Source organism: Thermobia domestica, chromosome 9 (assembly GCF_964235325.1).
Source record: "Thermobia domestica chromosome 9, izTheDome1.hap1.1, whole genome shotgun sequence".
Taxonomy (NCBI): Eukaryota; Metazoa; Arthropoda; class Insecta; order Zygentoma; family Lepismatidae; genus Thermobia; species Thermobia domestica.
The window spans coordinates 37,774,854-37,793,554 of NC_137462.1; the positions used below are offsets into that span (position 1 = coordinate 37,774,854).

The window sequence follows — 18,701 nt, forward strand, 5'->3', positions numbered from 1 at the left end:
TAATACCTTAATTAATTAAAGTTAGGTTAGAATTTTTTTCATTAGATTAGACTACGCGTACAAGAGGGTAATGTCATCAGAAGATATTTATTTATAAGTATTGTATTGAGTCAGTTTGGTAGATTCTTTGTTAAAATACAGAACTATATGAAAAGTCAATTTAATAAAAATAATGAAACACTCTAATTTAACTGTTATACTATTGAAAAAGAAATAAAATATTATATTGAAACTAAAATATGTATTAGTGTTTACTTACCAATTATGATCACTGTGCACTGAGTAAATGGATCCCCAGTATAGCCTTGCTGACACGAACAGATTGGAATATGATTTTGAACACGGCACTCTGCGTTCAATCCACATGAGCCTGGACATGGATCTTGGCACCTTTCCGCAATACAGGCTTGGTTACTTGCACATTCGGAATTAACAACACATTCTGGTCTACAGTTGGGTGGAGAACCTATGTAGTTTCGAAGACACGAACAAGATGGAGTATTGCCAATGGCACGGCATTCAGCATTTGGCCCGCATGGGGAAGGTACGCAAGGATCTACAGGTCTTGGTGCTGGTGTTGGCGTGACTGCAAATATAATTATAAGAATTTAATGTGAAACTGGAAGCAAATTATTGTTATGTTAAATACTATTTATAATTTGTCTCAGTCAAACTGATGGAACTTAAAGGAAAAGTGAAACTGCACACTAAAATAATGGCTTCATTATTGGTAATTACAAATTATTAAACAGTGTAAAGTTTTAGTTTTACCATAAATATGGTTTATTAATTTGTATATATTCAAAAGTATATATGAGAATTGGGAATTGGTAAGCTACCTGATTTAGAAAGTAATGGGCTATCTACAGTGTGGATCAACAAGGATAAGGCGGATCATGTATTTGTGGATCAACTAGGTTAGAAGCAATAACATTTGAAGTCAATATACTGACAACATTTTATTCAGTTGAATATGTTCCATATAGATAGCTAGGAACCCTTATGAATTGAAATGACTGCAATTTATTACTTATGTGTATTAATTTAATGATGTTCATATATTATATTTTATGTTACATATCTTTCACTTTTCCTTAGTTTCCTTAGTTTTAACTACACGTATATAATTATTTATCTTAGACTAATGGTTTCCAATTTTTCTAGCTATGCGGACTTTTATTTCAAAACTTTGCGAATCTTCATAATGAGCGGTTGAAACGGCTAATATGATATAGTGAATTTTAACTCTCATTGTTGGAAATAATTTAAGGATATATAAAATCAAATATTCTTATTATTGTACTATATATAAAACAAGTGCAGAAAAAATAAAAATAAAATAAATATTTTTTTTAAAAATAAAATCCAATAGTTGCCAAATAAAATAAAAGTGGAAGTAATTTCTACTTATGTAGAGATGTAAATGAAAACTTGTTGAGCGAAATCGGCTCAAGAATTATTGTTGAACTATAGACTTCTTTCAGAAAGCATACTTCACAAACTTAAGTATCATTCATTAAATTGTGAAGTATTGTAAAAATCAGTTTCTGTTGTCTAAACGGCCTCACTATTATATTTGTGGGAAACTACTTTCGATTGCACTTTGAAAAATGACAATAAAGATTACTGGTACTGATATAATTTATAATGGGAACTCGAGGTCATGTATCACATTTTTTCTGTGAGGACAGTGGCAATCAATAGAGAGAGCATTGACTTGATAATGCTAAAGGAAAAAGGAAAAGTATTTTTGTTACGATAACAAGAAATTTTATTTTCGAATCTATTTTAAATTAACCTTAATATGGACCCTATATTTGAGAGTCCTAGACTTTGGAAGGTAGACAGTAAATGCAGAAGAAAAGGAAAAGTCTCACTCTTCCTCCGGAACAAATTGAACACTATACTCGGAACAAAATACGAAGCGAATCGACATTTGAAGAAACACGTATTACCCTGTTACCAGGTTGTGAAAATTCCGCTAAGGCGTACGCTATTCTCTTTTCCCCTCGGTTGACAAATACTTTCAAGTATGTATTACCAGGCGGTAATATTGTAATCCAGTTATTTCTTTCTTTGAAAGCCCTCCACTTGTAACTACCACTGTGATGTAGATTCCCTTCTTAACACAAATTTTCACATGATTTTGAATTGTCAATTCTTTTCTAATTTCCTTTTTCTATTATTTATATAATTCTTGTACAATGTATACAGTTGTCATGTAGTCAGACTTGAAGAAAGAGGAACTTCCAAAATTTTAACAGGAAGCCTAGTCGGAAAAAGACTATTAGGAAGACCTAACCGCATATAGGACAATATTAAGACGGACCTTGCAAAAGTAGGAACTGGTTCCCGTTGGCTGACAAAAGTCAATGGAGGGGGGGGGGGGAGTTGAATACAGAATTAAACATTCGGGCTCCATAGATCATAGAGTTATTATCTAGTCAGTTGTATAATTTATATATTTCATTTATTTAACTTTATTTGTACTCAACTGGTGTAGGAGACCAGATACGAATCAAACTAAAAAAAATATGTAGCTAACCATAAACAGCTATTCAATCTCAGATACACACCTGGTTCTTGGAAGCATCTTGAGAATGGATCTCCAGTGTATCCGGATGGACAACTACATATCGGGTTATGGTTAATAACTTCACATCTTGCTCCCAAGCCGCAGGTACCTGGACATGGGTCAGTGCATTTAAAATTATTGCAAGCTCTATTTTGTGGACATTCTGCGTTTACAACACACTCAGGTTTGCAGTTTGGTGGGCTTCCGATATAATTAGTTTGACAGGAGCAAACTGCCTGTTCGTTTACAACTCTGCACTGACTGTTTGGACCACATGGAGTAGGATTACATGGATCTCTCTTTTCCGCTGGAGCTGAATTGTAAATAGAAATTAAATATAAATTAATAGTAATTAAATTTAAATATAAAATAGTAAATAATTATAAATATATTAAATCATAAATTCTGCGCGTTTGTGTTATTAAATATTATTTTGTTAAAAAATGTTAATTGTGTATCAAATATTTTTGACTATCAAAATAATCCCTTCATAATATTAAGAAAAATGGAAATCATTTCAATTCAATAACAATTAATATGCTAATCAATAATAATTTAAATTAAGACTTGTTCGATTACCAACTTTGATAGAACAGAATTTAGCAAACAACATTATACATAACGAAAGTAGTATATATTGCAATAAAAAATGTGAAATAATAGGGTTAACTTTCATTGCCTATTTACATATTTAAGAAAAAACAACAGAATTTCAACCATTGATATTTATTTCGCATCTGAATTTTATATTAATTGTTATCTTCAATCGATCTCAATCCTTATCAATCATTGTACAAAAAGTAGATTCTAATTCAGAGCAAATATACGAAAAGTTAACAAGCGTTACTTTAAAAAAATCAATTTAATTTTAAAAAAAGTATGCAGATAAGTTGAAGTGTTAAATTACAAAGAATATTATTACAGTATATTTAACAACTATATGACATTTATATGACGACTTTTGTGATGACTTTCTTTCAGATCAAAAATTAATTTCAGGGTCAAACTTATTTGCTTTTTCTCAGTTCATATATATATATATATATATATAACACATCAGCTCTCTTTGTGGTTTAAAAAATACATATTACTTTCATTATTACTTAAAATAAGGACATCTATCCTTTTGCTTAATTTTGAAAGAAAAAAGTATTATATCAGAGATATCTATGGTAGTACTTTAGAATTCAATAAACTATATTCACAGTATAGTGAATCTTTAAGTAAATATGATTTGATTTTAAACATGAACGTTCTCCGAAACTGGTAATATTTCTATCAAAATTTATTATGAAGAGATACTCTATCAGAAGCATTTGAACGTGAAGGAAGATTTCTGTCTGAGTTCAGTACTGAAAAAAAAAATAATTAATTTCTTAAATATTTCTTTGCATCTTACAAACAATTCTTAAGCTCTAAGGATGAAAATATTTCTTAGTTCATAGTTTACCTGGTGTAGGTTGAGGTCTGCATGCTGTAAAAGGATCTCCCACATATCCATCAACACATGTACATGTTGGAATATGGTTAATTACTGTACACGTAGCAAACTGTCCACATACACCGGGACATGGATCTTGACACTTGTTGCGAATACAGGCTCGATCTGCAGAACAGTCAGAGCTCAACACACATTCTGGTCTACAACCTTCGTAAGGGTTACCAAAGTAATCAGCAATACAAGAGCAAGCACCAGCTCCGTTCCTCTGCTTACATTCTGCATTCGCGCCACAAGGTGATGGTTCACATGGATTGGATTCTTCTTCTCCTGAAATTAGAGAAAAATTTAATAATATTTTATACTTCTGACAAAATTTATATTTATTAATTTAAAAGTTCATGTCATACAGATAAAATAATTCTCTATAATGAAAATATTATAATGTTTTTTTTTTCTCTCTCATTGTTGTATAGTGTAACTTCTTGAAACATGGGAAAATACTTTGCTTGTTAGTTAAAGCTAACTTTTACTATAAGTCTCCTAGTACCACCAATTACGATATCTATATTTTAAAAAATCAGAATATTCATTAGTAAATTGAGTTTCCTTTATGTTCTCAGTGTTTATATAGTCATAAACGATGGCACCTTTTATTGAAGAACGCTCAGAACCAACTTAAGTATTTATCTTCTTATCTGAAGTGCTTTCCAAGTGGGTACGGAAGTCACTGTCAGAATATTGGTATTTACACAGGAAGTATACTCCCAATCATGTTATATTTATTTATTTTATAACTTTGGTTTTATTCTTTTATACAACACTTACAAATTAAAAGGTGAGATTTGTTAGTTTTTTTCAATTCTTTACTATTACTTGTAAAAATATTAAGTACTTTTTTGACAGGTGAGGAATTAGCAGGAAATTTATTTTTTAAATGTATTGTGTAAGTATTTAACCTAATTTATAAGTGCTCAACTAATAGTTATCAGTAATACAGTACTATTCTCTTTCAACAACACTTTCAAAAATTGTATACAATTTCCGTATAATGACGTGTGTTTTTTCTACATTATGATTTATGGTTGTAATTTCCGGAAATTATTTCTAACACCCCTAAAACTTCGATTTTCACATGACAAACTAATTCAAAAAAGTTATAGCATTAAACAATATTACAAGACGTAAAATTTCAACACAATAGAAGCACGCGGTTTTAGTAACATAAAAACCTCAAAACGTGTGAATTCATGTCCATTGTTTTTGGTGTGGGAGACCCGGGTTCGATTCCCGGCGAAAGCTCATGTGGTTCGGATTCCACGTTAATCAGTAGGTCCATGTCTCACATAGCCTCGCTGCTGAAAGGGACGCTAAACTGAAATTCAACTCAACTCATATCCACTGTTAGCAACAACACTACATTATTTACAGTGTTAATCAGCAATTTGTCAAGTTCTGGAAAAGCATTCTTAAATCTAGAATTTCAACTTTAGGCAGAAATATAAGGAAACCTGAAACCAAAACTTGACATCCAAGGAATAAGTTGCGTTCTGGAAACCTACCATAAATATTTCAATTTATAATGAATGAAGGAAACAACAAATTGAGGATGTTGGATTTCCAACACACCACACAGGCATACACCCTATGGATGTGGATTGACTGATACACAAAGAGCATAAAGGTGCATTACCAGATTTGGACTTGAACTTGCGATTTTCGGCGTACCGAGCCGATGCATTAAATAATACGCTACCCAGTCCGTTGTAATGAAATGAAATCTTTGTTTTACGTCTCACGGTTATGCCGACTAGGCTAAAGGAGATGGTGATAATGAGAAATGAAGGAAATGGTGGAATGAAGAAAGTGGGAGGAAACCGGAGAACTACGAGAAAACCCACGCACACAGTGTTTGTCCACCACAAAGTTCACCTAGCGCGAGCTGGGATCAAACCAAGGACTCCCCAAACCAAGAGGTGAACGTTCTACCAATGAGCCCCCGCGACCCCCGCTAACCAGTTCTTTTCCGACACAGCCGTACACTCTCTCATTTTTGAAGTCGGCGTTCTCTCACTCTGACCACATGGTTTGTATCACAAGTTCTCGTTGTGCTGGGACAATCTAGTATTCACTTTCTTAGAACACCTCCGCCCAGGTTGTATTATCATGGTTACTAGTGGTTAATGCATCGACGTGGCACTGTGAAGTTCCAGTCCAGTCATGCACTTTTTCGTTCTTTGTATATACTTAATTTTAAATGTATTGCGAATATTTTCCTTTGAGAAAGAAACACTTTAATACTCTTCAAAATTCTCAACTTTAATTTCAAAACGTAAGAGGAGCTTTATCGTAATCGTTTCTAATAAAACGCTTGATAATTCTATCTGAGTGGAAGGCAACTTTATCTTAAATTCAATATTTACTTATGGATAGATACAAACTCGCGAAATATATATAAAAAAATATTAAAACTTACTCTGCTGAATCATGCACTGGACAAAAGGATTTCCAGTATATCCAGGTGAGCACACGCATGTTACAGCATGATTCACCACACGACATTCAGCGTTTGCTCCGCAAGAACCAGGACAAGGATCTTGACATTTCTGGTTGACACAGGCTAAATGACTTGGACATTCTGGGTTGATAACACATTCAGGTCGACAGTTAGGTGGTGATCCAAAATATCCTTGAAGACAAGAACAGGCAGGGCTGCGGCCTACTGCTTGGCACTTAGCGTTGGGTCCACACGGAGAAGGTTCACAGGGATCCCTTTCCTCCACTGTCGGTTCTGTCGGAGGAGCTGCAATTATCAACATATAGAGACATATTTTAATAACTATAAAATATTCTGGACAAAACATTAAAAGTTAAAGTGAGGGGAAACAAAATAACATTACGAAGATATTGAAGTACTATTATAATTTTGATGACACATACAAAGCAAAATTTAATTACAATATAGGTATCATATTTAACGACACGTATCATCATCTTTAACTTCAAACAAATCGAAACTAACTTCATAAGAAATATTATAGAACACATTCATCTTATTTCTCTTTAGGTCCACACGCAACTGTGTAACACATTATTACTGCATTGAGTGTTCAATGAAATAGTTTGTGGAATATCATCTCTCTTTTTTTTAATTTCGATTACTTTTCAGACGAAACATTTTACAGTTTCTCCAAATGATAGTGATTATGGATATTGAGCATTTAAAATTATTTCAATTGGCTCACATTTACCCTTGTACAATATTTACAAATTATATATTTAGATTTATGAATCATATATATTCCTTTTTTTGGGGGGGGGGGGGGCATAGAACGGCAAAGTATGAGGAAAAATATATCGTTTAGAATAGACTAGAATTTGAGCTGAATATTAAAAGCTAGACTAAAGGTAAAATTTCTATACGTATGCATAATTTATTGTCATTCAATGTGTAATTTTCCTACATTCACTTCCAGGTATTTAAGTATCGAGGGCCTTTTAAATGACGGTCATTTAAAGCTACCAAAATCTTTTCTTTTATCTTGTGGGTGGATCTTGTGAGTGGGAGGATCTTTATCATATTTCATACGAAAATTACTATGCTCAGTTGTCGCAGACTTGGATTCTTGAAACCAAAACATAACACACTAGGGAACAGTGAAGGCAGTCATCTTTGCTGACATTGCCGCTAGTGCTTGCGGTGGCTTGTTTCTGAACTAGTGTACTACACGAGTCTAAACTTGTATTTTACTACAAAATGACATCAAAATGTCTGAAAGATAAATCAATAAATCAATATCAAAGTTATAAAGTCCTTTTGATACAATATTTATTATTAAGTTCTGTCGGTAGATCGTGGGACTAATAGGAGAGAACTTTTTCCCTTTACGTTTGGATGTGAAAATGTTTCTTTCATGTTTCTTAATTTGTTTATCCTCAATAAAAGAAGGAAGGCAAAATAATCAGTTGTTAAACAGTTCAAAAAGTACTTACGTGGTAAATCGTAGCAACTCTTAAATGGATCTCCTGTTTGTCTAGGACCGCAACTACAGATTGGGCTGTGATTGATAACCTCACAACGTGCATTCAGTCCACACGTGCCAGGGCAAGGATCTGTACACTTTTGGTTAATGCAAGCTTTTGTCTGAGAACACTCAGTGCTTACAACACATTCTGGCCTGCAACTTGGTGGGCTTCCAACATAACCAGACAAACATGAGCATACAGCATGATTATCGACTGCACGGCACTGACTGTTTGGACCACATGGTGAAGGGTTACATGGATCTTTCGGTGTCTCTGGTTCTGAAAGAAAATTTAGAACTCTGGTTATACAATATCCAAAATTACCATTAAGTTAGATTAACATACATTAAGGGCCTATCTAGTTGCAATGGTGGTAACAAACTTTGGGGGATATGGCTGAAATTCAGTTCAAATGTAGAAGAGACTATATAGATTCTACATTCGGAAAGCAAATTGTCCTAAAATGGATGGAACATAGTCAAAAAGTACTAAACATTAACATTAAACTCAATTGAAAAACAGTGAAGAAAATTAAGTCGTCCACATATCTCAAAAACTTTAGTAAGAAGATGGTTAATTGAAAGCTTATTGCAAAGACATAATAAAGAGCTTAAAAACAATGTACAGCACGTAAGGTAGATACAGATAGAGCATTGTCAAAAGTCAAGTTGTTTGACTAAACTCAATATTAATGCTAAAGTATATGCATCTTCTGCGAATTACTTACGACGCCCCAAGAGGAGATTACGTGCTTGAAATATTTCACACATAGATTTGGAATTTCCAGACTCGGTTTAGCAGGCAACGTTACTTTTGACCTGATTACGTGACACAGTCCGGTTCTTATTGCAAATCGGATAGGTCCTTGTTAATAAAGGCGTAACTATTATTTACTCGGAATCTGTACTTTAGTATTAATCAAATAGAATCATCAAGATATTTTTAGAATATTTATGAACGTTCCTTACTTGAATGTCAGGTTATCATTCAAATTTTGCTAAATTTAGCGTTCAACTAACGCTCATTTGCTGTTCTTTGAAAGTTTTGGTTAAAAAATGTCACCTCATTAGAAAACTTCATATTTTATTTTTTCGTTTTAATATATTATATAATTTTCGTACAGTATAAGTCTTTTACTAACCTTGTACTATCTGTCGGCAGTTTGAAAATGGATCTCCTCTGAAGCCTTCCAGACAAGAACATGTAGGAATATGGTTTATGACATCACAGCGAGCATTCTGGCCACAGGTTCCTGGACAAGGGTCTTTACACTTATTACGCAAGCAAGCTTTGTCTCTTGGACAGTCGGAACTCAAAACACACTCAGGTCTACATCCTTCGTATGGATTTCCAGTATATTCAGGCACGCACTTACATTCAGCAACTCCATTGCGTTGTGTGCAAATTGCATTTGAACCACAAGGCGAAGGAGTGCAGGGATCTCTTCTTTCGGGTTGAGGTGTTGCTAATTAAAAGGAATAGACAAAAATATTAAAGACGATCTTTACAAACTTCTAAAATAGTATATACAGTAATTATAAGAATTATTGTTAATAATTATATATTGAGCGTGTAACTTTGCTTGAAATTTTTTAAAAAAGAAAGAAAAACAGAAAACATCTTCATCTTTAATAGAAGTAAAATTTACGGAACATCAATTAGCAAAAACATTGCACAGAAATATTTTGCTTTACAAATTAAATTTATGCTTCTATTTATACCAATTTTTCTCCAAAAATAGGATTAGAATTTAGATTTCTGGGCTTTCGGCATCTAAGACCATTTAGCCAGTCACGTTTTGAGGGATGACGTCCCTTGGCGAGCACACTATCCGGGGAAAAGAAAAGAAGAAAGATTGGGGAAGTAAGGAAGCGGCCTGGGACCTATAAGTTAGGTACCACCCCGGCATTTGCCTGGTGTGAATGAGGAAAACCCAGGAAAACCTCATTCAGGGTGGCTGGCCTGAAAAAGCGTTTTACACTTTTTCGACCGAGTGACCCCACCGGGAATCGAACTAGGGGCCGCTCGCACCTTCTCCGAAAGTACTGGTACACATAGACATAATAGTTTAGAGAAGTTATATTGAATAGAACAGTTTTCTTTCATCAAAGTACTTAATTTAGTAAAAAGTCAATGTGGGTAATAATGTCTTATTAATAGTTTAAGAACACGGACTGAAAATTTTCTTAACTTTTGTATATATGAAACCAATGAGTATAAAGTAGAATCAAGTAATATTAAATTATTTCCCACATTAAATTAAAAGAAATTTCCTCTGAACGTTTTTAAAATAACAAATGTTAACTGGAACGTATGAAAGGAAATTTCCCCTAGATATTAACCACAGAAATGTCTTTTTAACGGAAACCAAGTGAAGAGAAACAAATAATTAGTAAGAATAACAAAGAATTGTTACTAGAATTTTTAATTGATTTGGATTTTTTGTTTGTTTTTTGAAGATGAAAATACCAATTGAAGAATAATTTTCAAATATTACAATGATAATTTGACTTACTTGCTGGTATAGGCATACACTGAACGAAAGGATCTCCTGTGTATCCAGAACTACATTTGCACATTGGGGTATGGTTCACCACACGACATTCTGCGTTGAAGCCACACGAACCTGGGCATGGGTCTTGACATCTCTGGTTAATACAAGACAACTCACTTGAACATTCGGCACTAATCACACATTCTGGGCGACAGTTTGGTGGTGATCCAATGTAGTTAGGTAAGCAAGAGCATGCTGGACTGTTACCAACGATCTGACACTGTGAATTTGGCCCACAAGGTGAAGGATGACATGAAGGTGGTCTTTCTGTTGGTTCTGGAGCTGCAGTGACAGCTGTAATTCAATATTATCAATTAGAAAGTATGTATAATTATACAATATTTAACGTCAATAAGTTGAACATGATTAGTAGTAATATTGATAAAACTTTTCGTTGTAGATACCTTTTTTATTTTTATGAAATCAATTTAATAATTTTCAATATCCAGTATTGTCTAATGCAACATAAGCGCACTTAGGATTATTCCAAAATGTTATAGTTATCACTAGATAATTTAATAACTGGATATCTACACGAGATTTTAGGATGTATACGGATGCTTTACTCCAAATGTGAAAATGTGTAAAATGGAAAATGTATAATTTTATTCTAATAAATGTCATGTTATCAACTTCAGAACAAGTTTGAAAAAGCTAAAGATATAATCTATGATCTTAATTAATATCCTAAACAGTCAATTGATTATTTAAATTAAGTATTCAGAATTTTTTAGTTATTGAGATATTTAACTCAGTTCTACATTTAAAATATTACATAGGTCTTCAAAATCTAATATATGGTGTCCCTTTTTCTGATTTTTTAAATTAATAATACAATAAATATGAGCTTTATATGCTCGTATTTATTTTATTAAATGACTATGAGCAATACTACTCATGAAAGAAGCTGCATATATGCTACTGAAAAACTGATAATCCAATTAAATAATCTGTAACTCGAAGTTACATTCCAAAATATTCGCTAGAAACAGAAATTCACGATTACAATATACTTACGTTGTGGTGTGCATTGTGTAAATGGATCTCCAGTGTAGCCAGGAGGACAAGCACATATTGGGTTGTGGTTTCTGACATTGCAATTAGCACCTAAGCCGCAAGTGTTCTGGCACGGGTCACGACATTTCTGATTAATACACGCTTTATCCAAAGAACACTCAGAGCTGACTACACACTCTGGCCTGCAGTTCGGTGGGCTTCCAACGTGATCTTGCATACAGGAGCAGACAGCTTGGTTGTTAACCACTCTGCATATACTGTTAGGCCCACATGGGGAAGGAGAGCATGGATCCTGTCTCTTAGGTGGAGGTTCTGTAACGAAAAAAAATATCTTAAATTAATATCTTTCATGTACAAATAATAAATAAGCTTATTATAATAAGGATATTATAAGGTAACCTTTAACTTTTGTAACTGAGTTCCAATCTACTTCATTTGAAAGATTTAATGCAAAATCAGAAATGCATTGCTAACAAAATTGTAGATGCTTTACTTTGTGTTTGTAAGTCAAACGTTTTGCTGTTCCTGGAAGATTTGTGCCCACTGGAACACATGCAATATGACCATATATCTACTCAATTGTTCTATTAAAATTACTTAAAGATAGTAGCAGTACAGATGCCTTCAGCATTTTGATTTAAAAGCTTTCTCCTCATATGAAGATACAGTATGGTTTTGTAAAGTTTGACGAGAGAAAACACTCACAAATCTCATTCGAAGGGAACAAGTAATATTTGAATTTATTTTTGGAACACAGACTTGGAAGCCTTTTATACTGCAGATAAATAACATTAGGGTTCCTATAATTAACTTCCGATATACCTGAATCTGAAGGATTTTATCCCTTATTAAATGTTCTACGGAAAGAGATAGCTTGGGTTCTATTTGAGATACCATCAGTATATTTAACGAGGAAGGCAATTAGACTTTTGCTCTATAAAACAGGTTGAGAAAATAAAAGAAATATTTAGTCTAACGTCCCACGACTATGGTCTGTAGGGTTAAAATGTGGGTGATAAACGCAAGTAAATAATTATAGAATGATTGCTAGAATGTACATGTGGAAGGAAATGGAAGAACACCGAGTACATCTACGTACACGGTGTTTGATCACAACATATTCTAGTAGCATAAGATTGAAGAAGAAATCCCTGCACAGGAAGTGAGTGCTCTACACTGAAATACACATGATATATTTCCTAAACATATACAGATATTACAGGCTCGAATTGTGTTACAATCTTGAAGATTAAGGTCTAAAAATAACTCGTATAAATAATTCAAAATTATTTAAGTCCAACAACTAGGCTTCAAGAATACTAAAATATATTTAGATAAATTTGACGAACCTCTTCAACACGAGTAATTCTATGTTTTAAAACATGTTTGTGTTTCATGTAAATTTTCATTTTCATGTTAAATTTTCTTAAGACTGTGATTTGGATAAGCTCCTTTTTATTAATTCATGACATTATTTTTAACATTCACAGTATTACCGTGTGCAGAAACGGATATCACGTCTGTGTCTGATGCGCCACGTCATCCTGAATTCAATTCCTGAGGATACATTGAGAAGCTACTTCAATTAAATAAATAAATAAATAAAAACAAAAATAGTGGCAACAATAATCATTTTGAGGGTACGTGTGAGACTAATTATTTTATTCAACTAGTTAATCAGGTTTCTAATTTGTAGTGACGATGGTTTATTTCTTATTATATATAAAATTTCAGACAACAAATAAAAAGAATATACTACATGCAAATATGTTTGAGATGGACAAACACCGTGCACGTGGCTTTCCCGGGATTCTACTGTTTCCTCTCACTTTCTTTACTCCACCCTTTCATTCATTTCTCATCATCTCCGTCTCCTTTAACCTAACCAGCATAATCATGGGACGTGAAACTCATATATTTTATTCTTTTTCAAATATGTTTGAAATTTCTTTTTACAATTCAATATTTTAAATATATTTCTGAGAAACCCAATTCGTTATTTTATTTGTTTATAAAATCCTTACCTGTCGCAGGTATTGGGCGACATGCAAAGAATGGATCCCCAGTGAAGCCTTCTCTACAGTGACAGCTTGGTACATGATTGATAACAGAACATTCTGCATCTGTTCCGCAAGTGCCTGGACATGGATCTTGGCACTTGTAACCGATACAAGCCTTTGTTGCTGCACAGTCTGAATTTGATTCACATTCTCTCTGGCAACCAGTGTAAGGATCTCCAAAGAATCCTGGAAGACAGAAGCACGCTCCTGCTCCATTTCTTTCCCGGCATTCTGCATTTTGTCCACATGGTGAGGGGAAGCATGGATCTGTTGGAGGTGTTCGCTCAGTTGCTGTAGAAAAAGAAATAAATAATATATATTTATTTTGTATTTAAACATTTGCAACCGTTAGTGAAAGGTGTTGTTTTGCGAAGACTATTACACAACTGCCGTATTTTTGCTGGAAGAAACATTAAAATGTAAAGCCACAGTTGGATGTTGGATTCATTTATATTAAAATTACATGTTACAGAACCATATGATGTGTAGTTAAAAACAAGCAGCGTAGCTAATTCTTTGCTTCACAACCTTCCTGAAAAGAACCACCAACCTTACTAACTACTTCCACTTATATTAAATGATGGGTAACGTTAATCCAACAGGCAATGCTAAGACAACAATAATGAGTCATACTTCGAGTACTTATATACCGCGTAATTGCTATGTTTTCACGGATGTATGAACAATTAGCACTCCATTTTTTTAAAATGGTATCTGGCCAAAGGTGTTGCTTATCAATACAAGAATATAGTATCTAAGGTTACAGTTACTTATTCGGTCTATGAATACATTAATCCTTATGATATATTGTATGCATATTGAAATCAAATTCAATCATCCAAGTTTTGCGTTATGAAAAATATGTTTCTCTTTCCAGTTAAGGGGTTTTTAGTAACAATACCGTAGACCAGTGGTTCCCAACCCTTTTTGACTGGCAACAAGCTTACTGAACCCCCATGACATCGCGACACATTTTTCTAATTTCTTGTATTATTAATGATATAAATTATGATAGTTTAAGCCTGTAAGTTACAATAAAGTAATGACTCTAAGTAGTGCTGAGCATCGTTGCTGCCGCTGGGAGCATTGACTGATTCAGTCTGTCTCAGAATTGATTTTTACTACATAATTAATAAATATTTCATGACTTTTAAATTTCGCGACACATCCTATGGCACTGTGCGACACAACATGGTAATATTATAATTACTACTTTTGATATACATTTTGTGTAATATATCTTTGAGACAAATTGTGCTATTCTCATTGTAAAATCGAAACTTATTGTTCAGAAATAAATTAATTTTAAGCAGTGTTACTGATAATTTATAAATAGCCATATTTCAGTTAAAGATATTACGCAATGAGAAACTTACACATTTTTTAATAAATAAGTTAAGATATATATCGAAAATATCATCTAATTTAAGCTTAAATTAAAAGGGTCAGGGTCGGGAACTAGTCAATTAGAAGGAAGACATATTAATGTTAGTCATCCTTAATAATATATTGACTACGGTAATTATTTTGTTATATCTTTCTACTACTCTATATGCAGTGCAGCTTATAATATATATTTGTGCAGAGATATGCTTTCAAAATTCTTACATGGTGGAGGCGCTGGTGAACATCCACGGAAGGGATCACCAGTATATCCTTGAGGGCAAGTACACACTGGATTATGATTAACGACCACACACTGGGCCAACTGGCCACAGCTACCAGGGCACGGATCTACACAGCGTTCGTTTTTACATGCCCTGTTACTTGCACATTCCGCATGAATTGTACACTCCGGTCGACAATTTGGTGGACGACCAATATAATTAGGTAAGCATGAACATGCAGGCTGATCTCCCACAACTCGACACTGAGAGTTCGGTCCACATGGAGATGGATCGCATGGATTTCCTAATTCCTTAGGCGGAGGCACTATAAGAGAAGCATGAAATAAGCCGAAGCAGAAGAGAAAACGACAAAAGAAAGAAAGTTTAAAAGACATGCATTTAAAATAAATTCAAACTGTACATTTTTTCAAAATGCAAGGAAGAGACAAATATCACACAAAAAGAAAGAACAAAATATATATATCATACAAAAGGATGAAAGTAACAGATATTCTAACTCAAAAACTTGAACAAGAAACAGGCATTACATTCTTGCACTTTTGTTGCTTATTGTTTCATTTTATATATATTTTCGATATTTTTCCTTGTTCCATGCACTTTTTTAAAAAATCATTAAAAGGTAAAGAAGAAGAATGGAACACAGACAATTCCTTACTTTCATTATTTTGGAGCAAATTAAGTTTACGCTTAACGTTACTGTTAAATTCAAAATTATTTTTTCCAACAGTTGGAAGTAAAAGTTTATGCAAATACCGTAAATTTTCTTTTATAATAACTTTGAAGTGAATAGAAACTAATACGGAACTATGTTCTTTACACATTGAGGAAACTGTACTTAAATGGGTTCTGATTGATTTGAAGTTATAGACAAAGAACATGTACTGGGTGGACAGTATTTACTTTGAGAGCGACATGGTTGTGTTGTCATCACTTTAATAAAATGTTCGTTCTAGTAAAACATTCTTCTCAACAAGATTATGCTCTTCTGGTCGTAAGGTAGGATCTACATATCTTTTAAACTAAATTCCTTTCAAGACGTTGACGAATTCAACAATATAATGAGCAAAAAATTTGGAAATGCAAACGAATATTTAGAAAATCGAATACAAAGATTTTTTGAACATATATAATATAATGTAATTCTATCTTTAGTATTCATTTTCTTATTATTGATTTTTCAACTTGAGGGTTAGAAGATTTGTGTCGAAAATATTACAAACTAAGATATCGTAACTTACGCAAACCAGCAGAAGCTCATGTGGTTCGAATTCCACGTTAACTGTAGGTTCACGTATCATATAGCCTAACTTCTGAAAGAGATGCCAAGCAATCAATTCAGTGACTGACACAATAAATAGTAAACAAAAACTGTTATATGTGTTCACTATTTTAATTATTATTACTATTATTATTATTATTGAAAGTTTCTCATAGTTACCCGGATGTAATTTACAGAAAATTTTAAATATCTTGTTTTAATGGAATATTTTTTGAACGTAAACTTAATTTGCCATATAGAATAATATTCATAAATACCATGCATTTGCTTTAAATGAAATGGCTATAGAAGTTTTACTAGCTAAATTACAGACAGTTCAAGAGAAAAGAGAATCAAGCTTACACTCTTCTTTGAGACATTTCACGAAAGGATCTCCAGTAAAGCCAGGCGAACAACTACAGATTGGATTATGATTTACAACCTGGCAGCGAGCGTTAATGCCACAGGTTCCAGGACAAGGATCCTGGCATTTCTGATTCAAACATGCTCTGTTCTGAGGGCATTCTGTACTAACAACGCATTCAGGTCTGCATGCAGGAGGAGACCCAATATAGCCAGCTTTACAAGAACATACAGCATGCTCATTTACCACTCGACACAAACTGTTTGGTCCGCAAGGAGAATTCTCACAAGGATCTCTTGGAGTTTCAGCTTCAACTGTAGAAAAGGAAGGACAAGATTTTATGCAAAGTGTCCACAGAAAACAGAAGAATATTTTCTTAAGAAAATGAAGAAACTTATGAACTAAACTATATTGAAGGAATGAAAGAAACTAGCTTTATGATAGATCAAAGAAAGAGAAGATTTTTAACAGGTTAGAAATAGTCCTGAAATGTAGAAAAATGTAAGCAAAAGGTTAATACTCATCGCAGAAAACAAGCCACTTCTCTAGGAAATACTTTCGGGGAATATTATCTTCATCTTTAACTTATCCATGATTCGAAATGGATTAAAAACATGGGAAAAAATATGGATAAGTAAAATTGGTTAAAAAAGATTTAAAATATGAGAAGCGTGATTCTTCTTGTCGGACGTAAAAAAATATTTATGATGTTACATATGAACAATATCTGTTTTCATCCGACAAGAAGAATCACGCTTCGCATATTGTAAATCCTTTTTAACCAATTTTACTCATCCACATTTCTTCCCATGTATAAAATCCTTTTCGAATCGTTACTAGGTTGAAGATGGGGACGATGTTCTCCAAAAGTACTTTATAGGGAAGTGGTTTGTTTTCAGCGGTGAATATTAGCCTTTTGTTTACATTTTTCTAAATATTATCACCGCTCGTAAGACAGTGATAAATAAGTTCTGGAATGTGTTTGTATAATACAACCACATTCAAATATAATACATTTTAAGAGCTTTGTATTCTTATCAGTAAACAATAGAATGCTATATACAGAAGTATTATAAAAATTCGAAAGAGATAGAAGAAGTACAGGTACAACTTCACGATCTACAGATAAATCATAGAAATAACAGATTTTAAACATTTAACTGACTCACTTTTTTCGAACACTAATGATTGTACAGTACATCATCCACTGTATATATCCTTAACTTTTTAAAAATTATATTTGATTAATTTGCATTCATGGATAGTAATTAGTTACAAATCTGCTAAAATAATCAATGACGATTATATCTTACCATGGTAAAATTCGATTTTTCTGTACAATTAAAAGAATGTATTTGAAGGAATTACGAACAAACTTTAGAAATATAAAATTTGTGTTTTTAATAATATTATTTAATCTGAACAAATGTAAATAATAAATAATTCGTTATGGTTGTAAGTAATCATCTCGAAGCAGATACTTAATCAAAAGTATATAATTATCTTTTTAATATATGAAATAAATATTTTTCACTGCTGCATATGAAATATTATAATTAGACTTTGTACCAGTCATTAACTTTCGCTCATAATTAAAATCATTTATTGATTATTTTACGGAACGGACAATAGTTATTATTATTGTTATTGACTATAGTTTGCAACTGTGCCCTGTTTAAATACCATACACTGTCAGTGTAAAAATACTGTAAGTAGTTTGTCATGTTTTAGCGCTACCTCGTTTTCTATTCTTTTATGGTTTAAGTATATTTCTATATTGT

The 18,701-nt window shown here is 33.0% G+C and overlaps 1 protein-coding gene across 17 annotated transcripts in view; it reads right to left on the minus strand.

Annotated features, from left to right (window-relative positions):
• LOC145694577 (uncharacterized) overlaps positions 1-18,701 on the minus strand; it is a 554,274-nt gene that overhangs the window by 177,189 nt on the left and 358,384 nt on the right. For 14 of the 17 annotated variants that reach the window (XM_081770921.1, XM_081770922.1, XM_081770930.1 and 11 more), the window contains 11 exons: positions 16,920-17,234; positions 15,279-15,602; positions 13,635-13,961; positions 11,611-11,922; positions 10,555-10,887; positions 9,181-9,504; positions 8,007-8,318; positions 6,490-6,816; positions 4,026-4,343; positions 2,577-2,888; positions 260-586 (listed from right to left, as the gene is read on the minus strand). In XM_081770921.1, coding sequence (XP_081627047.1) covers positions 260-586; positions 2,577-2,888; positions 4,026-4,343; positions 6,490-6,816; positions 8,007-8,318; positions 9,181-9,504; positions 10,555-10,887; positions 11,611-11,922; positions 13,635-13,961; positions 15,279-15,602; positions 16,920-17,234 — 3,531 coding nt within the window. The remainder of the gene's footprint in view (positions 1-259; positions 587-2,576; positions 2,889-4,025; positions 4,344-6,489; positions 6,817-8,006; positions 8,319-9,180; positions 9,505-10,554; positions 10,888-11,610; positions 11,923-13,634; positions 13,962-15,278; positions 15,603-16,919; positions 17,235-18,701) is intronic. The other 3 variants (XM_081770935.1, XM_081770933.1, XM_081770934.1) reach the window with 2 other exon arrangements.